Source organism: Pseudopodoces humilis, chromosome 7 (genome assembly GCF_049639895.1).
Source record: "Pseudopodoces humilis isolate 2021_Gansu_Grassland_sample_001 chromosome 7, ASM4963989v1, whole genome shotgun sequence".
Classification (NCBI taxonomy): domain Eukaryota; kingdom Metazoa; phylum Chordata; class Aves; order Passeriformes; family Paridae; genus Pseudopodoces; species Pseudopodoces humilis.
The window spans coordinates 60,423,381-60,448,368 of NC_142206.1; the positions used below are offsets into that span (position 1 = coordinate 60,423,381).

Sequence of the window (24,988 nt, forward strand, 5' to 3'; positions counted from 1 at the left end):
GTTTGGCTGCTCTCAGAGCATCCAACTGTTTAAAGGAGGGAATGGAGAGGGGGAAAAAAAAGCAACTTCTTGGTCCCCCAAAATCCCACAGAGCTGGAAAACAGAATTGCCTCACTCAGGTTTTTCAAACCTCCATAATTGTCTTTGGATCTGAAAATAATTTGTATTTGCATATGAGCACCCTTTCCAAAGCCAGATATATTAATTTATTCCCAAACTCAACTGTTCCTCAGGGATTTTATGTTAAAATTTTTCTTTTTTGAAATAGTTTTTCCTGTCTGAGCCATTCTGGGAAGGGCTCAAGTTATGTTTGAGAGCTGCTCTTGTAAGGAAACACTCTGGGAAAGTTTCTCTCAGGCAAAGAAAAAAAAGTTTTATTTTATTACTTGATAGTTAGAATTTTAGCAATCTGTAGGTGGAAATTCCCATGTGAAAAACTTGCAGCCCTTCAAAACTGAAAAAGAGGTGTCTTGTGTTCATTCAGTTTGGAGTACAAAATAGTATTGATATGACTGTTATTTTAAAAAACTTCTCTCTGCCTGTGGATTCAGTGAATGGAGCCTCATCAGGCTGCTTAGGCAAGAATTAAGGAATTGCTCACAGATTTTTCCCAGTGAGGATTAACATCTGACATCACCCTGTCAGTGCTGCAGCCACAAAGGGAGCCTTTATCTCCCCTCACTTCTCATTTCTTCCTGCAGACAGAGCTTTGTTTGGCAGGGCAGCCTGGCTGCATCTGTGGGCATTGGATGGGCTGAAAAATGGGGGTTTCTGACAGGTGTAAAATGTCTGGGAATACAGCAAAATTTGAGGAAAGAAGCTGCTGTGTGTGGTGATGCTGCTGTGCTTAACTCTCAGTTTGTGGAAACTGAATTCTCACCTTTCACCCTCCATTGATGGGATGTAGACTCCAAAGTTAGTCTAAATTTTCATGAAATATTGAATTTTCTGGAGATTTAAATATGAAAAAAATATATAATTAATTATAATATATTACAATAAAAATAAATATACAATGTATAAATATAGGAATATATTTTTATACAATATATATTGTATAATAAAATATTAACATATATTTGATATATATTCTTTATATATTAAATAATTTTATATTTTAATATTATATACTATTTATTAATGTATACCATATAAAATATATATAAATATACAATATGAAATATTAATTTTATATTGTATATAAATTATAAAAATTAGATAATATTTACATATTATTATATAATATTAATTATATAATATTTAATATTATATATAGTTATATATTATTTATTATATATTATTATATAATAGTATTATATATAATATATTATTATAGTATTATATTATATTGTATTAGTATTATATAATACTATATATATTATAATATATATTATATGTTATAATATAATATATTATAATATATAATTATATATTATAATGTATAATTATATACATTATATTATATTAGTATTATATAATAGTAATATATTTTATATAGTAATACATTGTATATAGTAATATATAATAATATATATAATATATAATAATATTAATAATGTATAATATATAATAATATTAATCTATGTATATATATAATAATAGAAATGAAATATTGGAATTTTTTTTCTTTATTAACTTGCAGGCACTGTTGGCTTCTGCATTTTGTAGCCACAGAACTTTGTTTTTTCTGCTATTTTCCAGGATTAATTTCCACTACACAACCACACCCTTAGAACACTCCAGCCTCTTTATTGGAGCTGATGGCTCACGAGCACCCACAGCAGCCGGAATTCAGCTCACAGCAATTGGCTCCTGTCTATTTTAGGAGGGCAAAAGCAGCTGAATGGCAGAACTGGGTCTCAAACTACTTTTGTGTTTTGGTCAGGCCAGCCCAGCTGAGCTGTGTGTGCAGAGCTGAGGCTGCAGAGGGATGGGAGAGCTTTGGTGAGGAGGGGGAAGCAGCGTGTCCAGTGCCTGGGAATGCAGCTGGGATCTGTGGGAAGCTGGGATGAGCGAGCTGGAGATGCTCTCATGGGAAGTTTGTGTCAGGTGTGCACAGAGGGGCTGTTCTGCACTCAGGAGAGCTCAGGGAGGGCCAGGTGAAGGAAGTTCAGTGGGAATTTGGGCTCCTGAATATCTGCTTTATTCCCTGCCGTGAGTTTTCCTGCTGTCCACCTTTCCTTGCTGGTACCAATGTCAAGGTGCCATTGCCCACCTGTGTGCCATCCTCCTGCCACAGAGGTCAGAGCTGATTGTCGCTGCTGGGGCTGTGGAAACAGTGTTTGCCTGTAAATCTCTTACAGCAAAGCTTTCCAAATTGGCTTTTGGAACCTTTGGAGTGTTCCTTGCCCTGTGGGGAGATTATTTCAAGGTGATTTTCCTTTAATTTTTGTGGCTTTTGCATTCAGTGCTCTGAGGGATGAAAATGTCAGAGTAGTTCAGAGGTTCTGAGTAAATTCTGTTTGCAATTCTCTGGCACAATCTGCCGGCAGTTGGTGTGGAAATGACTTTTGGGCACAGCAAGCACTCGTGGTGTGTCTGTGGTGGAGTTTTTGTGACCTGAACCTCTGCAGGTGCTCACAGAGCCTTGGGACCAGGCTAAAAACCACTGCCCGTGGCTGGCTCACCTCAGCCAGCTCTGGTGACAGATCAGCGATCCCTTCTGTGCTCAGTAACTCTGAAATCTATTGTTTCATGTTTCATTTTAACCTGAATTCCATTTACTGCATGTTTGCATCTATTGTTTCTTTTCCAATTTGTCCTTACCAGCTTTTTTTCCACCCTCCATGTCAGAACAGATCTTGGAGCAGTGAAATCTATTTTTTTTTTCTCCTCATCCCCCCCCTTTTTTTTTTAAAGCCTTTTTTTGGTGGATGAGTTCTTATTTGCTTTGTAGAGCTAAACCTTTGTGGTCAGTGTAACACAGGATATTTGCTTTTGGCTAAGTCAGTCTATAAATACATAAATATTATATATACACACAGACTCCCAGTGTGCCCTGGAGGTCACTGGTCCCACTGCTTTGCTCTCAGCAGACCCAAATTTGTGTTAATCCCATGAAAACTTGGATTTGGGGGGTCTTTAAGGCTTGTGGGGCACAGGCACATGTTGTATTTCTCCTTGATTTTCCAGAGGTAGGAGGAGAAATTCAAAGCTGAGTTGCAATGGATGTCACTGTTCCGGCTTGCTCACAAGGATGGGTGTAAGAGGGGATTTTTTGCACTCTGTAGTTAATGTGGGCAACAATTAAGCACAGTTTGATATAAACTAAGCACCAAGTTGTATATTTTTAAAGAGATTTCTCTTTTGCCACGTCCACAGCAAATGCTGAGCCCCCACTTCCCTCATTTGAAGAACCGAAACTGAAATTACAACAGCAGCAACCAAAACCAGCCCTCACAAAAACAGACTTCAATTAAAAAACAAAAACTTGCATTTTTAAATGCTGCCATTTATGCTAATTGATATGTAATTTGGGTTGTTGGAAATGCCCTGGAAGTGTCCAAGGCCAGGTTGGACAGGGCTTGGATAAACCTGGGACAGTGGAAGGTGTCCCTGCCATGGCAGGGGGTGGCACTGGATGCATTTTAAGCTCTCTTCCAACCCAAACCATTCTGGAATTCTGTTTTTCCATTCATCTCTCACATCCTCACACACAGCTGGAAAATCTGGCCTTGCTAAGTTTGCAGATTCCACTTACATTTCCTGCTCTAAGTTTGTGATTTGTTGCGTAAAACCCCAAAAAACGAAACCAAACAATTCTTTTTTTTGTGTTTTTTTTTTTTGTTTGTTTTATTTTAGAAACAGAAAAGATCCCTGTAATGCGTGGACAGTGGTTTATTGATGGGACTTGGCAGCCTCTGGAAGAGGAGGAAAGTAACTTAATAGAACAGGAGCATCTCAACCGCTTCAAAGGCCAGCAGCTGCAGGAGAGCTTTGATATGGAAATATCCAAACCTGTTGATGGGAAGGAGGGTAAGATTGTTTAGATCACTATAATACATTTTTTTTGGACACTTGGGGTCTGCTTTTCCTAAGTAAGAATGTGACCTGTGTTGGGTTTTCATGCTGTAAATTGGGGAACATCAATTTGTTCTCCCATTTTCCGGTGCGGGGTTTCCTGCTGCAGCACATTTGGGGAATGCTGTAAAAAGTAAATCATGGAGAAACATCTTGTTCCCATTGTGTTTCATATCTTTTAATTGTGTTTGAAATCCCACTTCAAACTAAAATCTCTTGATGGGACAAGGGGAGTCAGTGTCCAAAGGCAAACTGGCTGATAGTTCTCTGGCCAGCGTCCCTAATTCTGCCCTAAAGGGAGTAGGATCATTTTTACAAACCACATTCCATTTTCCATTTTTATTCAGGCTGCATTTATTAGTTTTCAGCTGCAGTAAATCTTGAGCATTCATTCTGTTTGGGAAATCCTTACATTTTTACAAGCAGGCTGAGGATGCTCAGGTAGTGCTGCTGAGAATCTTGGTCTGCTGCAGGGAATATTTTTTTAAGAACAGATTTCTGAAATCACTGATCTATTATTTCATGTACACAGTTGAACTGATTGCTCAGAGCAGGTGTTGCACAGCAAAAATTCAGTATTTTTGGCTTTCACACTTCTTTTTGGCTGTCACTTGCTTGAACAATCTACAAACCACAAACTGCAAGTACAGAGGGCCCTCAAGATATTTTAGTAGGGATTTGGTTGTATTATTCTTTACAAAGAAACTTTATTTTTACAAAGCAGTTAGTGTGGGAATGGCTGGTTTTTGGCCATGACTTCTTATGTGTGAGCTGCACAACCACAGAAATAAAACCTCGTTAATAAATTGGAAGCACAGCAATACTCAGGGTAATTCTGTAATTACTCTTAGGAAAACCAAAGTGTCATTTGTTGATTTAGGGAGTTTGTTTCATTATTAATATTTTTTTTTCTCTATTCTGCTTTCAAAGATCTTTTCACCTGGCCAAGGCTGCAGAACAATCTTCTGCTTCAACAGCTCTGTCAGAAAGGTGCATGAAGTGGTGTGACCTGAGCCACAGCACTGTGCCTGTACAAACATCCTTCTGCAAGGCACTTCTACCTGTATTTCTGATTTATTGTCCCAGAGGCACAAAGCTCAGGGTTGTTAGTGGCAGTGGATTTATGGTTTTTACATGGAAAGCAAATTTTTCTAGTTCCTGAGTGCTCCCAGACTTTGGTAGTTTAATTTTTGAAGGAAGGAAGGATGGCTGGCTTCAGTGGTACTTGGATTTTCCTGATAGAGTAAATAAGAGAGATCAGGGTTGGGTTTTTTCCCAGATAAAGTCTGGACTGTGGAACAGAAATTTCCAGATTTGATGTTGGATGGACTGGGGAGAGTGATGAGAAAGATGATATTTATAAAAACGTAAAAGATCAGAAAAAGAAACTCCAAATTCAGGCACCAGTGCCTTTTCTAAAACCAAAGTTAAAAAAGAAGAAAAAAACCCAAACAAAAAACCCAAACAAGCAAAAAAAAACACAACAAAGAAAGGAAAAAACTCAAACAAAGTCCCCAAGCTATGTCAGGCATCACTTCAGTGGAATATATGTCAAGTCACCAGCAGGTGTCAACAGGGTTTTTTGGTAGTAATAGGAGAGTTGCAGGACAATTACAGCTGTCAGTGTGTGAAAAGTGGTTTTGTCATCCTGATTTGCCTCTCAGTTCCTCTTGGATCCTCTGGCATCCACAATTCCATCTGCAGTGGTGCTGGGAGAAACTCTGCAACTTGTATTATTGCTGGTGAAGTAAACATGGTTAGCTGAAATTCGGTTTATACCTTTCTTAAATGCTCCAATTTGTTGTAATTGCATCCTGTATCAAACAGTTTTTGGTGCCATAAAGATTTACAGGTACCTTTTATTTATGATCAGTGAAAGTTGAGATAAATCTGTAAATATCCATTGGGAAGCAAAGTGACTGTTCCCAGTGCTGTGGTAAAGCTTTGTGAGGGATTAAAAATTGGCCACATCCTCTGATTCCTCAGCAAAATTAATATAAGCTGTTGTAAAAGTCCCTTTGTACTCCAGTGATTAAATTTATTAATTCTGCTCCTGGATTGCAGCGTGTTAACAAGGAAATAACCAAGCTTCATCCAGGGCTTTTGGTGGTGATAGGAAGGATAAAATGGCCCATTATTAAACTCTTAATCCAAACAATCCTTCCTCTGAAAGTGCAGAATTATTCAGGAAAAAGGTCTCCAACCTGCAGCCTACATATAATATAATAAATAAAGTAAAGCACAACGAGCTTTAAATGCAGAAGGGAGCAGAAATCACAGATGACAATGAATGATTCCCCAAGCTCTGTTTTCCATGGGGCAGCAGGGAGATCACTCCTTTGCTGAGCAAGCTTTAGTTGCATTTTGAGTTTCATCCTTGCAGAGTATTTTAATTTCAATTTTAATTTCAAAATGAGCTTGGTTTATGATGCCTGATGCCAGTGACTCCTCTTGGTGCCTAATCCCCCTTCAGTGCATCAGGTAAATTATTGTTAGAATGGCAGGATGCAGAAATGGGGCACTTGGCGACCAAAAGGAGCTTGGCCAGCGGGTGAAGGGAGGGGATTCTCTCCCTCTGCTCTGGTGAGATCTCTCTGGAATGTTCTCTGTCCAGCTCTGGAGCCAGGCTGGGAGAGCTGGGAACGCTCACCTGGAGAAGAGAAGGCTCCAGGGAGAGCTCAGAGCCCCTTGCAGGGCCTGAAGGGGCTCCAGGAGAGCTGGAGAGGTTCACCTGTGTAGCTGTGAATGAGCTTAAAATTTACAGAATAACAGAAGATTTAGAAATTGCCTTTTTAGGCAGACAGTGACTTCAGGACCTATCTGAAGTAGCCCATCAAAGGAGCAGCATTATCCAGAGATTTCTGACATATCCAGGCTGCTCTAAGATAAAACAAGACCAGTTCAGTTCCTATCATCCATTGCTCCATCACCTTTTTCAGGTATATTTGTTTAGTGATGATGAAGTGAAGCTGAAAGCTTTATTTATGGGGCAGGAAGGCAGGAACAGATACAGTTCTTTGTATTTGCACAGAGAGAAGCTCAAAACTCAGCTGGAAATCACCCAAGCAACCTGATTCAAACCTGAAATTGGATCTGGCTTTAAAGTTGATCCTGATCTGTGGAGAGGGTTGGAACAGATGAACCCCAGCAGTCCCTCTGCCAGAAAATATTCTGTGGTCAAGTCTGTGATTCAATGATAGAAATCTAGGGGAAAAAAAACTCCTTTCAGTTAGAATTAATATTTCAGTGCATTGATTTTGAGACAGCAGAACTCTGCTGGGTTTTTTCCCTACAGAATTTCAGCATGTGGTCAAGGCCACAAAACCTCGAAAAATTGCATTTGGAAGAGATGATTTTTATTTTTTTTTTATCTTAGCTTTCAAACAGAATTTTCTCAGTGTGTAAAAAATTCATACAGATTTTTGGCTCAGCTGAGTTCACCTTTAGATGGGAAAGCCCTGTTCACAGAATTGGGGAGTTGTGCAGGACAGGAGGGATCTCTGAGGATGCTCAAATCCAAGCTCCCTGCTCGAGGATGTGATGAGAGCTTGGGATGTTTCCTGTGGGATTTTCAGTATCTCCAGCAACAGACTTCCCAGCCTCTCTGGGCACCCTGGTCAATATTTTACCACCCTCACCATGAAAAGCAATTTTTCTTCTACTTTTCTTGAACTGCTTGTGTTCATTCTTCCTGAGGGTTGCTTTCCCACAGCCAGTAAAATATTGTAGATTAAATTATTCCGTGGAATCCCGAGTGCTGTAGCTCTGAGCCTGATTTTTCCAACCCCCCCAGAGAAGTGATGTGCAGCAATAAATACATTTAATTTTCACCTGTACTGAGGCAGCTGCTGACAGAGCTGTTGGGGTGACTGTGGCAGGTGACACAAGTGTGGAATGTCACTTTACTGGATCAGGGAGTTCTGAGTCCTGCAGGGCAGCAGGAGGAGAGTTTGTCTAATCTGACTTTTAACCATCCTCTTACACTCTTTGGGGGGAAAAAAAAACCCCAAAAAAACAGAGCTGTGCTTAAAATGGAGGTTTTTAGTGTAAATTTAGGAAGGGTCAGTTTGTTCTACCCTGTACCAAGAGGGGGATGATGCTTTAGGTTGTGGGACTCTGGTCCCAGCTGCCTCTTTCTTTAGCTCTGTTGTGATGCCATAACTGGTTATGAAGAGTGAAGAAGTTGAGTTTGGGTTCTGACACTTTCTGCTACAAAATCTGAGTTATTTTGGGTTTTTTTTTTTTTAATACATACATTTTAGTTCTTTCTAGAAAATGTGACTTCTTTCTTTCTTTTTTTTTTCCTAAAAATGATGATACTAATGAAAAAAAAAAATGACACCCCTTTTAAAAATTTTACTTTGAAGCTCAGTGTTTTTACTTTTAGTTCTCTACTACCTCCCTCCCTTCTCCCTCCCTTCTTTGTTCAAATGGAGAGGATATAAGGAGAAATCAGATGCTGCATGTCTTAAGCGAAAGCATTCCCAAGGTACAGTAATTGGAGATTTCTTTTTTTTTTTTTTTTTTTGGTAGTTCTCCTGGCTTAGGAAGCTTTAAATTCTAATGTGGTTGTCTCAGTTAAATGTTAGATTTACATGCTTCAGTTTTTTTGAGTTGTATCCATGCCATTTCCTTCCAAGGGGAAGGAAAAAGCATCCTAAAACTTAGAGGAAAATTAGAAGTGTTGTGAGTCCTAGAGAAAAGTAGATGCTTGTAGTGTCACGCAGTAATTCTTATTGGAATTGTTTGTGACTGATGAAAAGTGTGAACATTTGTTTCTTGCACTCTTTGTGTGTGGTTTGGCTTTTTCAATAAAATAAAAGTGACTTTTTTTTTTTAGGATTGCAGCAGGCCTGGTATGAGATGAATTCTGTCAGGGCAGGAACGGAGGGTTCCTGCCAGATAATGTTTTTGTTTGCTGTTTTCTTTTGGATAATAATCTTGAATTTTATGTTATAATTAATTTTTGCCTCAGCTTTGGGATGAAATGAGTCCCTGGACATGGGCTGCAAAAGGGGAAGCTGTGTGCAGAAAACAGCCCTGACCTTTGCAGCAGCTGATGTCGTGCAAATTTATTTCAGAAAGTGAAATCTTTCAGATTTCAGATCTTACAGGAGCCATTAATGATTGCAGAAGGCTCCAAAGTTCTTGTCACTGGGCTCTCTCTGCCACCATTAAAGGCAGGAGTGATTAAACTTTCACTGACTGCAGTTATTATGGAGCTAGACTTCTAAAACCTTTAATTTAAAATTTAAAATGTAAATGCACCTGGGTAAGTTTTGAGTTGTTCTTGTCATACCTTGTATTCCTGGAGCTCCTGGGGATGTTGTGAATGCTGAGAATTCATTTTGACATGAATGTTTGACTTCCTTTAATTTTTATTTTTTTTTATGTGATTGGGTCCAAATGGAAAATGCCTGAAACCAAAATGTTTTGTGGTAAACTTTTTCCTGCCTCTTCTCACACAAGGAACCCAGGTCTGTTAAAGGTGAATCGGTGTAACTCAAGCAATAAGGACTTCTGCCTTTCTGTAAATTGAAATTTTGAAATTACGTTATGCATTTTTTTTTCCCCCCTCAAATCATGTTCAGTTGTGGTAATGAATTTAAAAAAAAAGAAATAAATGGGAGTTAGGTGGTTGTGTGACAAATAGTGACACTGATGAATTGAGAGGTGGTGAAGTGCAGTGTAAAAATGACAGCAATGTGAGACATTTTTAATTAAGAGCAATGGTCTTTTTAATGGCTCTTTAAAAAAAAAAAAAAAAAAGTAAGAAAATAAATAAAAACTAAGTAAGAAAAGGTTCTTAAATCTACAGGTTTGTGTACCAGAACCTGAGAGTCATTCCAGAAGGAACAACAGCAGCCAAATTCTGCTCTCGGCTCCATGTACCACGTGTCAGGCTTGTGTGGCACCTGCTGCTGGCAAAACAGATTCATTTAAAAATCCTTGGGGGGAAAAAAAAAAGAAGGCAGGAGAGGATTTAAGAGAGTCTGTATCCTTCCTCTGCTCTTTATCCTGACTGGAATGACAGTGCCTGTCTCCTTGGAGGCAGGGTCAGCCCTGAGCCCTTCAAAGATGCTTTTCCCTGGATTGATTTTGACTTGAGCACCGTCAAACTCGGGGGGGGAAAGATCCACCCCGTGCTTTGGTGTTGGCAGGTGGATGAAAGCATCAGTTAGAGAAGCAGGGATTTAGTTAGGAAAGGTGTTTAATTGTGAGCAGCTGGCCCCAGGAGGTGTTCAGCTCCTGGAGATGGGAGGATGTTTCCATGTGAACATCCCTGGCTTCTCCACGGGTTCCTTGCCATGAGCGTAAGCACAGTGCAGGGTTTCTGCTCCTCAGTTGTTCTCCATCTCTTTGACCCAAGATGAGTCAAAAGCCTGACTGAGATCAGGTTCTGCAAGGCTTTAGGAAGATCTGTTCTGTGTTTTATGGTTCATTTCTCATATTTCAGCTCTTTAGGGGGATGTTTTCCCTCGGTGTTCATGCATCGTGGTGAAACTGGGGGTTTGTGTGATTTCTTTTTTCACTGATTTCTTCAGCTGAAAGAAATCCTTTCTTGATCCCATCTTCCATCTCCAGCAGGGTTGAGCTTTTCATACACTCACACTGTAGATGTCTGTCTTGGTAGTCCTGAAAAATGTTTCATTTCTAAGTTCTGGCTACAGAACAACCCAGAATTCGGCCTCATCTCCAAGGACTTGGCCTTCAATCCCAGACTAAAATCCCAGAGTGGTTTGGTTTGGAAGGGACCTTAAATCCCATCTCATTCCACCCCCTCCCATGGGCAGGGACACCTTCTGCTATCCCAAGGTGCTCCAAGCCCTGTCCATCCTGGCCTTGGACACTTCCAGGGATCCAGGGGCAACCTCAGAGCCTCACCACTCTAAGGAATTTCTTCCCTACATCTAATCCAAATCTCTCTTCATTTAGTTTAAAACCCTTCCCCCTTGTCCTAGCTCTGTCTCCCCATGTAAAAAGTTGTTCCCACTGTTTTAAAAGCCCCCTCCAAGTTCTAGGGAGCTGCTGTAAAATCTCCCTGGAGCTTTCTCTTCTCCAGAAAAGTCTGCAGGGGTTTTCTGCATCTGGGGAAGATGCACCTACACAGAGCTGTCTGCAGTAATGCAAACCAGCAGTGTCAGTCCTTGACATCCCACGCCTGCAAAGCACAGTTTGGATATTTTTTTCATTTTTTTTTTTTATTTTTTTGTTCATGTTTGTTATTTTGGGGTTTTTTGTTTGTTTGTTTTTTGTTGTTTTTGTTTTTTAGGATTTTTTTTCAGGCTGCTGTCAAATCCTCCCCAAAGACACATTTTTGTGTTCCCTGTCTCACTATTAACATCCCCTGGGGCTGTCAGCAGCAGAAGCTCCTTTGGGTTGAACTCTCAAGGGTTTTAATAATCTCTTCACTGCCAAATAATCACAGAATTGAATCCCAGAAATGTTTAGGTTGGAAAGGCCCTTAAAACCCAGCTCATTCCACCCCCTGCCATGGGCAGGGACACCTCTCGCTATCCAAGGTAGCTCCAAGCCCCATCCCTGAGGCAAAAGGTTTGTGGGCATCACATCCAGGGTATGAGGATGAACAGACATCACAGTTTTAATAGAAATTAAAAAGTGAAGACAAGAATCTTACCATAGATTTTTGGTTGAAAAAAAAAAAAAAAGAAAGCAAAAAAAGCTCCAAAGCAAAGCAGGGAATTAGTTGGTCAGCAGAATTTACTGAAAGAATCAAAATGAGATATAAATACGTCAATTAAACTTGCAAAATTTATTGCCTTATTGGCAAATTGGTAGATTCTCTGGAAGGCATTGCCCATATTCCTCTTCTGGATCCTGCCACTTACCTAAAAAACTCCTGATATTTTGTGGCTGAAGGAAAACTGAGAAGCAAGGACCAACACATGAATTTATTTTTTTTTGTTCTGTTTCTGTGTAGAAAGGAAGAGCTCATACTCCAAGTGCTGTAAGAAATTTATCTGAGCTTGAATGCAATGTGTACATCAATAGCACATCTCCCAGAAGTTACTCTGCAGTCAGGGGACAAGTTTGGTCCTGCTGAAGGTCACTGCCACTTTCATGTGGGGTTTTGTTAAATTTTTGTAGACCAAAATTTAGACTTTTGGGTTTTTTTGTAACCAAGTTTTGTAGGCCAAATTTTTAAGGATGTCTTTTGAGAGTGTTACTAAATATTGAGAGAAATAGTGCTGAATATTCCCTGGAATCCCAGAATGGTTTGGGCTGGAAGGGACCTGAAAGCTCATCCAGGTCCACCCCTGCCATGGCAGGGACACCTTCCACTGTCCCAGGCTGCTCCAAGCCCTGTCCAGCCTGGCCTTGGACACTTCCAGGGATCCAGGGGCAGCCACAGCTGCTCTGGGAATTCTGTCTCAGCCCCTCACAACCCTCCCAGCCAGGAATTCCTTCTCAATATCCCACCTACATCTCTCCTTTTCCAGCTAAAAGCCATTCCCTGTGTCCTGTCCCTCCATCCCTTGTCCCCAGTCCCTCTCCAGCTCTCCTGGAGCCCCTTTGGGCCCTGGAAGGGGCTCTGAGCTTTCCTTGGATCCTTTTCTTCTCCAGACTGAGCACTCCCAGCTCTCTGCTGGTGACATTTCTTTGGCTGCAGACACACATGGCTGGGTCATGTTGATCTCATCCACCAGCACCCCCAAATCCTTCTCCTGGGGGCTGCTCTCAATCCATTCTCCCTCCAGCCTGAACCTGTGCTTGGCATTGCCCTGACCCAGGTGCAGGACCTCACACTTGGCCCTTTGAACTTCATTTGAAGAACTTTGGTGCTTCCACATTTTGTAGTTGAATGTTGATATTCCTTACAATGTCCACGTTCAGGAAGAGTTGAGGAAGAAGAAGTGAAGGATAAAGGCAAGGAATTTGTTCTTCCCAAGTGGGAATAAGTAATGCAGGGTAGGGGAAATCTACTTGTTCCTTTATGTTCCTTCCTGGACTCGATTCCAGAAGGAATTTGAGGACAGCTCCTCCACAAGCTGCTGTTTTACCAGTGCTAATAAGAGATTCAACCACATCTCCTCCTCTTCTTTTTGTTGGATACTGAGCACAACATCTTCTAAAGGCATCAAACTTCAATCCCTCCTCTGCCAGCTTCCCCAGGATCATACTCCGAGAGGGATTTTGCAGAATGCAGATGGAACAATTCTTGAAGACCTCGTGGACAGACCATTTCTGCTCTCCAAAGTCAGGCTTATTTCTTTCCTCTTCTTGCTCTGTCAGTGTAAAACAACGATGTAATTCCAGTTATTTTGGTGAATCAGTTGTTTACCACAACATAAGAGCTAATCCTCTCTTAATCCCCGTGTTCCTTACAGATTTCATTTAGTTTTTCATCAGTCTAGGTCAAGTCTGTCTGCTTTGGCAAAGAAACAAAAAATACTGCAGGAGAAAGGTCACAACATCTGGCTGAGCATGGCTGGTTTGTGCTGTAGCAGAGTTAAAACTGGAAATTGTGATGGCTCAGGCTTTCTCAGAATGGTTTTAGAAGAGTATAAAAAATTCATTTGGGTGATTCAAGGAGGAGACAGATTAGAGCTCTGCTTGCTATGGAAAAAACAAACAACCCCCAAAACAGCCCCTCTGGGTGTTTTCCATGACTTTGGACTTTCCAGCAAGAGCAGTGACACTTAAATCACAATTTCTTTGGTCACAGGGCTATTGCTGTTGTCAGCTCCCCAAATTCTGTGGTACCCCGCGTTCGACAAAACCTCAGCAGCGAATTTTGGTGAAATCCAAATTCCTGTAAGTGAGCTGTGGCACTGCTTGGCTCCTGCCAGCTCCAAGCCTAAGATTTTGATTTGCATCACAACATTCCTGTTGTTTAATCCTGACAGTCAGGCTGTGTGTCATGAGGTCAGAGCCCGGAGCTCAATCGGTTCCAAATCTGGAAAAACACAATCGGCGAACGGAAAAAAAAATCCCAACCGCTGGAGCTCCTAGTGGCTTTTGAAAGAGCTAAATTCTGTTCTGTGCCAGAAATTGCTCATTCAGAGGCTCATTGAGCTGCGTTTCCAGCTCTGAGATGTTTCTGAAAGGGAAGAAATGCAACAGAGCCTTCTAGCAAGGGAGCCTTGAGAGCCTCTGTGTTAGAGCAGAGCAGCTTTCATGGGAGAGAGGGCTGAAATTCCACTTTTTTTAGTGATGAAAATACCTGGGGCAGCCACCTGGTCATGAAACCCACCTCTAGTATTTCATGTTCCATTATCCTGCCCCCTTTAAGGGAATATTTTGGGTATTTCCCACTGCAGAGCAAGGGTGGGAGGGGAATGATGTGAAGCGTCCTCACAGGTGGTCTTCAACCTGCTGCTTGTCCTGCCCAGACAAAACCCAGCTGTAAAAATTCCTCAAGGTAAGAAATAACACAAAATCAGGCATAATGGAGCTCTAGATTTTTATTCTGTGTGTAAATCACCCTTCTCTGTTTTTGTGTTTTTAAAGAGGCTTTGCCTTTTCCCCCCTTTTCCCCACCTAAATTCAGTGTTGTTCCTTTTTGCTGCAGCTATTCATAGTCTAAAGCTGAGCCGTAACCACGTGGACTGGCACAGTGTGGATGAAGTTTATCTGTACAGTGACGCCACGACATCCAAAATTGCAAGGACTGTTACACAAAAGTTGGGGTTTTCCAAAGGTAATCCTTCCCAGACTTTGTAATGAATATTGTAAATGCCAGAATTTGAAGTTTGTTGCTTTAACTCCAAAAGGATATTTCAAGTTTTAATGCGAGTGGCCCACTTTGGCCATTGCATTTTTTACTTTATATGAGTATTCAGAGTCCTCAGCTTGTGTAAATAATTGTAACCAGATGTGAATATTTTAAAGTTTTATTTACCTCACATATTTGATTTATTATATTTTAATTTTATTCCGTATTTTGATGGGTTTGGATGCTGCAGTTTGCACTAGAGAACAAATACATGAAAATATTAAAGTAGCAGAGTCCAGAAGCTACTGTAAAATTAGAATTATTCCTGTAATAATATAAGTATTACAGTTCCTTTTGCAACCTTAGTTTTACTGCTGGGTATTTCCATATATAAATATGCATTCCTGAAATACATGACCATACCTTCCCTCTCCCCACCTCCATCCAGCCTTTTTTTCTGTTCATGAAACAGAAGGATGAGCTGACAGGAAAGGGCAGAAATTATTTCCAGTAGGAATTCAGGCTCGTTTAAGCTCAAAACTCCCAGTCAGAAAGGCAGCAAAGCTGAGATGGTTGGAAGAGAGGATGGTGTCTCTCAAGGAGAAAACAGATTATTGCCAGCCTAGAAAATGGGAATTTATGCTGTGCAGGGTAGCAGAAGAAGAGCCCACACAGCTGGTTTGTTCCTTGAAGGGACAGGGTCAGGTCATAGGTCTGACTTTAATCTGCATCCCTCTGCCCTGTAATTAATGCCCTCTCACCCCCCAGGACTCCTGGGTGAACGCTTAATTAATGTTTCCTAAAAAAAAATAATATTATTCAGTGCTTCAGTTCCAGAAGAAATGCAGTAATTTATCCAGAACACCATTGGGATAATGTGTAATAAATAATAAGATCTTCCCTAAACGATTTGTAGGGGAGGAATATCAAAGACAAGCTGACTTGATAAACAAAATCTGTCTTGGGGGGAAAAAATGCCCTTAGTGGGTTTGAGGTGTTTTTCTCCTCTTTAAAACCAAAAAAAGTTGTTAGTTCCAGTTTTTGAGGGCAGCCCTGGTGCCTGGTGTGGTCCCCTGCGTGTCACTAGAGGGGGATGGAGACACATTGTGCCCGTGGGTTTGTCAGCAGTGCAGGGAGAAAACGCCCACATTTGCCCTGGGAAATCGATTCTGAGCTTGAGCTGGAGAACAAGGGGGGAAATTTCAGGTTGGATCAGCTGAAAATAAAGCAAGTTTTCCCTATCGAAGTGATACATTTTAAAGGTTTTCAACCAGCTCTCTTAATTGGTGTGGATAAACAACATTTAATCACTTATGTGGTCATTTCCATGATCCTTCTGTGCTGTGGGAGTAAGGTGGAGACAGAAGGAATTTCGTTGATTGAGACACCCAGGAGGAGGGTTTTGTGTTGTAAAAGTGGGTGTACAGTTACACAATTGTTTTCTGAAGAATGTTCTTCAAATCATACCTGAAAATAATTCCATTTGCAGTGGAAATTTCTGTTGATATCACCTGGCTGCTCAAACCTCTCAGGGGCTTTAAAAGTACCTATATTTAAAAATAGATGCTAATCCTTGAATTTTATGATTCTTTATTATATAATCTGATTTTCAATGTGTTGGCCTGGGAAAAGCCAAGCTTCTGTCAGCAGATGAGAGTGCTGAACTTGGCAGGATGTCGTTGATGGGGGAATAATGTTCTTCCTGCAGCTTCAAGCAGTGGCACGAGGCTACACAGAGGCTACGTAGAGGAAGCCACGTTGGAAGACAAGCCACCCCAGACTAGTCACATTGTGTTTGTTGTGCATGGGATTGGGCAGAAAATGGACCAAGGGAGGATCATCAAAAACACAGCCATGTGAGTGCTTTGGAATGTTTGAGGCAGCCTTGAGGTAAGGCTGTTGTTGTTTGGGCTGAATCTTTCCTTGTTTTCCTTCTCCTCCTCTTCTCCTGAGTCATTAAGTCATTTTTGTTGTGGGTATTCCATTTTTTATGTTAATTGGGATGTGTGGACTTAGGGAGAGCAGCTGTGAGCCAGAAGAGCAAAGATTTATTCTGATTTTATCACCAGCACTTGTGGCTTTTGGGGAACTGGTCAAGAGGACACAGCCTCAGGTTGCACCAGGGGAGGTTCAGCTTGGACATCAGGAGGAATTTCTCCATGGAAAAGGGTTGTTAAGCATTGGAAGGAGCTGTCCAGGGAGGTTTGGAGTGTCCATCCCTGGAGGTGCCCAGGGAATGCCTGGATGTGGCACTCAGAGCTCTGGGCTGGGGACGAGGTGGGGATGGGGCACAGATCAGACTTGTTGACCTTGGAGGTCTTTTCCAGCCTAAAGGATTCTGTGTGAAGTCCTGGCTCCTGTGGTCAGTGATTCACTGAGCAGGGAGAGGTTTCTCATTTGGTCAGAATCGAGGGGAATGTTGTTTCCAAGTGGTGGATCAAGTGTGTAACACCTGAGCAGAAGATTTTTGGTTGAGTGGTATGGGAGAGTTAATTTTGGAGTGGAATCTCTCAGAGCTGCTTGTTGGGATAGAGGGCAAACAAATTGCATCCTGTGAAAGAGGGGGAATGGGGAGATGCAGGAACGTTGTCATCCCTAACAGGACAGAAGCCCTTCGTGGAAGAAGCTGTTGCTGTGAGACTGCTCATGGAGTTCTGTAGCTGAAAAGCAAAATGTGACCAAAAGGCTGTGAAATCTCTTCACTGAATGACTTTTGTGGAGAGTGGTTTGTTTGCAAATGGTTCTTGGGAATGATGTTTCCCAGAGCTGTGGCTGCTCCATTCCTGGGAGTGTTCAAGGCCAGGTTGGGGCCCTGCAGTGGCATCCTGCTCATGCCAAGGGTTGGAACCTCATGGTCTTTAAGATCTTTCCAACCCAAAGCAATCTGTGATTTTATGCACCTGCAAAGATGAGTTTGAATCTCAGAAAAGTTATCAAGTCCTGATGACAGCTGTGTGGGGGACAGGGTGGCATTGAGGAACCCTTCATTAGCTGAAAGAGGAGGCTGAAAAGGTGTTAATTACAGATCTGGGTGGTTCAATAGGTGTGTCCCAAATATCTCCAGGTTCCATCAGCGCTGACAGGAACACCAGCAAGCCCAGTGTGTCTTCCTGTGAGAAGAGCTGGGATTGTTGGGATTTTGTGATGGGAGCTTTGTCACCCTCCCTTTGCCTCCGGAATGACTCTGTAGGTCAGTGCTTGTGCGCTCTGTGCCATCGTGTCATCAGCTTCTTGTGTCCCTGCAGCTCTTTGTGCCACTCCAGGGTCCTCTGGGCTGCCAAGGTAAACCTTTCCATGTCACTTGTGGGTCATTTGTCACCTCAAAGCACCAACCTGCAGCTCCCCACCCCTTTTCCTGCCACTTCACTGCTCTGTTATTCACCTTGTTTAAGAGCCAGCAATCCAGAGCAGAGAGAAAAAGGATCCACAGCCCTTGGCTCAAAGCTAGTCACCAAAACAAATGTAAAATTTTAAATTTAAAAACTTAATTCGAAATTTTAATTTTAAAAAATTTAAAAATGTCCATTTTTGTGGGCTGGAATTATACTGGGAATGCAGATAGCTTCAGTATAAGCTGCTGTTTTAACAGTGACCAGAAATAAAACTTCAGCCTTGGAATCATTAAATTTTTCTGCTTTATCTTTCTCTTCCATTTTCCATAGATACAGGGGTTATGTGGGTGGATTAACTTCAGCTCAGGTCACAGGGCAGAGATGTTCATTCCATAAATCCTGCTCGAATTGGCAGAAATATTTTCTCAAAAAGGGACACAAGACTTCATGTGCTTTGGTAAATCTCACTCATATCCTCAAGAAATACCAGACAGCATTGTCTAGCCTTTTAAAATGCTAATTATTGGCATAAATTGTGCATTCTGCACTAAATTTGCAAATTGAAGCATCAGTTTTAGATTGAAGTATCTTTTTTTTTTTTTTTTTTTTAAATAACAGCTTAAAACTTTTCAGTGAGGAACATCCCATATGTTCCAGGGAGAGATTTCAGAAGGAATGTCTGCCAAGCTCTCACAAGCCATACTGGCACTGTCTGTTAGCACCTTCATCCATGATATTTGTGTGGTGTTTGGTTTCTGGGGTGTTTTTTTTTTTAACATGCTTTTACATTAGGGGCACAGCAATGCCTTTTGAAAAAGAAAATTAATAAGGAAAAGCAATTTTTTGAAAAAAAATTCACACTTCAAAGTGGAAACTAAGGAGAGAAGATGTCAGTGGGGGATATTTTGCCTTTTAAATGCACATTTTTTAGTAGGAAACCTGTGGCTGGACCCCACCAGAGGTCATTTGACACATTCTGTCCTCAGGTTACCACCTTGAGAAGAAGCTGGTGCAGCTCACACCATGCTGCTGCATCATTAGGCAGATCCTGCTGGTTACAGAGGTGAAAACAGAGCCCTTGTCCAGGGAAATTCCAAATTATCCCCGCTAATTTCATTAAGGACTGGAACTCAATCTCCTCATTAGCCTGGCTGGGTGCTGTGGTTGCAGGGTGTCCTGTGAGTAGGTAAATGGAGAAGATGCATCTTCTGGATGCTTGGATGAGCAAGTCTGTGGTGGATGTGACATAATTTTGTTTCTTCCCTGTGTAGTTAAACACATTTATTATCTAAATGTAGCAGGGCAGCTGGTGCAACAAGCTGCTCCTGTCAGCACTGATATTCACTGGGAGCTTATCTGGGAGGAGACAGTCCCTCCTCCAGGCTGGAACACTGATTCAGCTGCCCCAGCATGAGCAGAATAATGTGCTCTGAGCTGTGCTGGTACCACAGGGATGCTTCTTTAAGGGAGAAGGCTTTGTAGTCTGTATTTCTGCCTAATAGAAACCAAAGAATTATGGCAGAATGTGTTTTAGTTGGAGGGGATTTTATTTGCTATCAGGTGCAGAATCCTTGGTTTATGATAAGGTAGAGTGTTAGGTTTAAAAATAAATCTCTTTGGGATGTCTTTTTGCTGTACACACTCACATGTTGTTATTTGGAATGTATTTTTTTCATGGAGGTTGATCTGTGGTTTCATTGTATTTGAGGGTGAATGGGAGGGAGAGATGTTGCTCACATACAATTTATATATAAATATAATAATATATTATATATATTATATATATTATATATAAAAGTAAATAATGTATATAATATATAAATACATAATAAAATAAGAGTATAATTTAGAATCATGGAATGGTTTGGCTTGGAAGGGAGCTTAAAATTCATTTGATTCCTTTGGCAGGGACACTTTCCACTGTCCCAGGCTGCTCCAAGCCCTGTCCAGCCTGGCCTTGGACACTTCCAGGGATGCAGGGGCAGCCACAGCTTCTCTGGGCACCCTGTGCCAGGGCCTCACCTCCCTCCCAGCCAGGAATTCCTTCCTCTAATCCCATCCATCCCTGCCCTCTGGCAGTGGGAGCCATTCCCTGTGTCCTGTCCCTCCATCCCTTGTCCCAAATCCCTCTCCAGCTCTCCTGAAGGTTCCCTTCAATGTCACATTTATTCTTCTCTTCCCCAGGCTGAGCAATCCCAGCTCTCCCAGCCTTTCCTCAAGTGAGAGGTGCTCCATCCCTCATCGTGGTGGCCTCCTCAGGACATCCAGGAATGTTATTATCCATGTTCCCAGCCTTTTCATGGCTCCTGTTGTTTTACCTGACCCTGGTGAAGGTCAGGCCTTTCACCTGCCTTAGGCGGGGTTCAGACCTTTAGGCTGAACTAAATTCCATCAGCTCCCGTGCTTGGGGGATGAGTGGAGTGTCTCTCCTGTGGTTTTCCATACCAGCTGCAGTGTTGTGTCACTTCTGGGGTGCTCTCAGCCTCAAGCTGGGCTCTGCCTCTGTCTGAATCTCCTCTTTGGACTCCAAAATCCCAATTGGACTCCAAAATCCCATTTTTCTGTGCTGCTGTTCACACAGCTGCCTGCACAAGCACCATCATCTTGGCCTAATCAACAATTACATTATTATTGCAAGTCCCATTAGAAAGCATTTTAATTGTGGATTATCATTAGGATAATTACTTTGGAATAGCTATTTTGGTACATTTCCATTGATGTGCGAGCCCGGGCAGAGCCTCTCAGAAACCTTTCACTGCATTGATGTGTGCTGCTGGAATCTCAAATGAAGATTTTCCTGTAAAACCTTTCCTGTAATTTTAGCTCTTCAGGTATTTGCTAGCTTTATGTTCCATTTAAATGCTTGCATTGCCTTAAATACATATTAGATGCTTGTTTTTCATCCTTTCATGCAGGTATTAATTCTGAATTAAGCACCCAGCTGCTAAGTTTTGGCTTACAGGTTTCAACTTGAGCCTGTCTTGCAAGAGAAGTTCAGGTCGAGGTAAAAGGTGATAGTTAGGGCATGAAATGCTTTTGGAACAGCTTGTTTTGTGTGTATTTATTACCTAACACGTGGCTGCCTGTCGGACAGGAGCTGTAGCAGCCTGTTCAGGATTTGGGTGTATCCCCAGGGCTGTTCCCATTCCCAGCCTCTCCTCATCCCTTGTTTCTGCCCTTTCCCTGCCCACACCATCACAACTGGAAACTGGATCGCTCCAGCTGGTCTAAAAATGTGGGATTTTGTGGGGAAGGTGGGATTGGGTGGTGTGGAGTGCCTGCAGGGCTCTGTGCCAGCTCCTCCTGCAGGGCAAACCTCCCTGCCCTTGGAAAGCAGCGCTGGGAGAAACTCTGGAGCACCTGGATCTCCCAGGGTTGTCCCAGGATCTTGTGATCGACCAACAAAGCAGCTTCAGTTCCTCTGATCACGCAAAATCCTGTTGTTCTTCCAAAGGACGAAGCGTGAATGCCAGTGTTTGCATCCTGGAGTTTCCATCTCTCCTCTGAAGCAGGATGAGTCTGTGTGTGTCGTGGAGCAGCAATTTTCACAGCAATTTTCACAGCAATTATTTTCACAGCAATTTTCTGAGAGCAGCAGTGGCAGAACATGACTTGTGTCTTGCAGTCACTCTTTGAGAGACTGGAGTTGGCATTTCTGCAGCTCAGCTTTGGGAAACAGCTCCCTCCCATTTCTTTATCTCTCAGCAAATCTCTGCTTTTATTACTCATGGTTGCTGCTCTCACTTCACCTTAGCAAACTTAGCCCAAGCCAGCCCTAAATTTCCTCAATAAAGTGGTATTGTTTCCTCAAAGGGGCAGTGAGCGCTGCCCTCTGTTTGAGGGAGCTCCAGGGTGTAACTTTTTAATCTGTTCTTTGATTCTTCTGTACCTCTTCTGCACTTCTCTTCACTCCTGGATTTCTCAGCTTCTCTGAGAAGTATTCCTTTAGGATCCTCCCTCTGTTTATCTCAGATCTCTGGGTCAGGACAGAAACTCCAAAGCTCGTTGGGATCTTGTTTCTCGTGTTTATCAGGATGTCGGCACAGAACTTGGCAGGTCTCTCCAGACTCTCTGCACAAATTTAATTCACTGCAGCCTGGCACACTTTGGGTTCTGATGGCACAAAATGGCCCTGAACCACGCAGCCATCTCATCTTTATATCTGTTTTTACCCTATTAACTATAGACACCTGTATTGTTTTTATATATTAACAAATAAGTTTTCTGTATCTACTTATGTAACTAAAACTGCAACTAACTTTCAACCAATCACTCTTTGTGCTCTTAAAAACTGTAGAATTATGGAGAAGAAGGAAGGAGGAGAGCTAAAAACTACCCCTTTTTTCCTCTATCTTTACTCCATGTATTAAACACTCTGAAATCTATATTTTTTCACTTCAGTGACATACTAAACATTCTACTACTTTCTACTTAATTTTTTATAAATCCTGGTTTAGCCAGGGATATTTGGAAACCTTTCTGTCAGTGAAAAATAGGATTAATTCCTTTTTGGAGAATAGGACAAAGAGAGAAATGTCTCTCCGTTTCTGGATTCCTCCACAGGGGGGTGAGAGCAGTTGGGGGATGATTTAGAACATCATTCACCAGTTCTGTGACCAAAATCCAGGGGTGGATCCACGTGGCTTTGCAGGGAACAGTGAGAGTTGAGGTGGTTTTTTCCTGGGGACATCCCAATGCCTCTTAGAATCAGGGTGATGGGCTAAAGGATTATGACTTTAAGCTGAGAGAGGGCAGGTTTAGATAAAATATTAGGGAGAAATTCCCTCACTGTGAGGATGGTGAGGCCCTGGAAATGAAGAAGAGGTTGGCCAGGTGGCTGCCCTGTCCCTGGAATGTCCAAGACCAGGTTGGACAGGGTTTGGAGCAACCTGGGAAGGTGTCCCTGCCCATGGCAGGGGTGGAACTGGATGAGCTTTAAGGTCCCTTCCAACCCAAACCAGTCTGGGATTCAATGATTTTATGAAATCAAGATTTCACAGTAAGTAGTTGACACATTTAAGGTCTTTTAAATTAAAGACTATTCCCTATTTCTCTCTCATGGATCTGGACTGGAGAGAGTCTGCAAAGATAACTTGAAATTAAAACAGTTCCTTCAAGCTTTCAGGCATTTTGCTCTGTTAACATCAGCATCATTCTGCAAAATTTGGGAAGCAGCTGAAGCTAACTCAGTTTGCAACTGCCCTGTTTTTGATGGAGTTTTTGTAAATCTTACACAAAAGTAGGATCTTACAGTAGCATGAGATTAAGAAAACCCCACAGTAATAATTCTAAATATGTTAACAAATCTCTGGAATATACTCAATTTCAGCAAGGCTGTATATCTGGGAAAATATGAGTTTGTTATTTATTATTTTAATCAGAGAAAGGCAGCCAGGCACATTTTATTCATGGTGAATCTCAAAGTACCTATTTTCAGGCCGTTACTTCTTGCATGGAAAACAGCAATATTTCAGAATTCTTTTTAAGGTGTGCATTGCATCTGTGCATGAGTGGGTTTTTTTCTTAGGAAAACCATAAATTAGAGTAGTTTTGTTCTGTTTCAATGCATAGCTTCAAGTAATTGTTGCTCTGGGGTCAGTATTTCAACATGCATTTGTATCAGGTGAATTCTGTGCCTGTTTTGATGAGGATTTATGACTTCAGTTGGTGTTAATTTAACAAGTGAGTAGAGGGATTTGCCATCTAATAAAATTTTAAAAAGAAATCGATTTGTAAGAGCCAGAGGAAGGAAAAAAAATAAATAATAACCCCATCTTTCTAGCAGAGCAGATTTTTGCAGGTGTGCGTGTCTGTAGCTGCATTGCCTGGAAAATTCACCCAATTTTTTTCAGCATTTCTGTCAAACTGCTGATCAGAATCAGTGGGGGATGAGGTGCAGTGCTACTGGATGTGGATGGGATGTGCTGCACTGGGAATTTCAGTGATTCCTGTGAGCAGGAGGTGGATGGAGGGTGAGTGCAGCTCTGGCAGCAAGTGACAGGTGACAAAAATGGGTTGAAACAGAGCTTTTGTGCACCTGTACCAGGAGGAGTTCTGCGAGGCCAAAGGAGGAAATGTGCAGAGCTGGAGTTTCATTTTCTCATGGACCTGAGTGCTTCTGTTTGTTCAGGATCATTCCAGCAGGAGAAAAGGCTCCAGGGAGACCTGAAAGTCCTTTTAGGGCCCAAAGGGGCTCCAGGAGAGCTGGGGAGGGACTGGGGACAAGGGATGGAGGGACAGGACACAGGGAATGGCTCCCAGTGCCAGAGGGGAATATAGATGGGATATTGGGAATTGGAAATTCCTGGCTGGGAGGGTGGGGAGGCCCCAGAGCAGCTGTGGCTGCCCCTGGATCCCTGGAAGTGTCCCAGGCCAGGTTGGATGGGCTTGGAGCAGCCTGGGACAGTGGAAGGTGTCCCTGCCCATTGCAAGGGGTGGAATGGGATGATTTTTAAATTCCCTTCCAAGTCAAACCCTTCTGGGATTTTACAAGTTCAGGACTATTGTGCTGGAGGCAGGACAACCTCAATTTTCCTGAGGTGAACCCACATCTGAGTAAAATTTCCAAAGCTCTGGATAAAGACCCGAAACCAGCCCAGTTTTTAGGAGGGGAGACCTGAAGCTTTTCCCAAAAGGTTTGGCAGAATTGCAAGGCCACGTTATTTTCTCCAAACTCCTCTTTCTTGCTTTGACTTTTATTTAAAAAAAAAAAACCTCTCTGAGTCAGTTTGTGACACCTTTAATAAGAACTGGGCTCTTTCAAACAGCAGAAAGCTCTGTTGTAGTTGTATTTAAAAAATTAAAGATTTAGGGATGTCTAATAGCTGTTCCTCCACAGTATTTCCACCTGCTCTTGATGTATAAATAATGTGAATGTTTTTTCCTGCTCTAATAGGACCAGGTTATTTACCATTCCTTCACTTCAGGTGGCTGTTGCTGTGTAAAAGATCTGTGCCTT

At 41.9% G+C, this 24,988-nt stretch overlaps 1 protein-coding gene across 2 annotated transcripts in view; it reads left to right on the forward strand.

Annotated features, from left to right (window-relative positions):
- The window catches only part of DDHD1 (DDHD domain containing 1), a 61,439-nt gene that overhangs the window by 10,749 nt on the left and 25,702 nt on the right, over window positions 1-24,988 (forward strand). The window contains exons 2-5 of one of the 2 annotated variants that reach the window (XM_088057949.1): window positions 3,802-3,975; window positions 8,408-8,509; window positions 14,555-14,683; window positions 16,407-16,554. In XM_088057949.1, the coding sequence (XP_087914075.1) occupies window positions 3,802-3,975; window positions 8,408-8,509; window positions 14,555-14,683; window positions 16,407-16,554 (553 nt within the window). The remainder of the gene's footprint in view (window positions 1-3,801; window positions 3,976-8,407; window positions 8,510-14,554; window positions 14,684-16,406; window positions 16,555-24,988) is intronic. The other variant, XM_014257501.2, reaches the window with a different exon arrangement.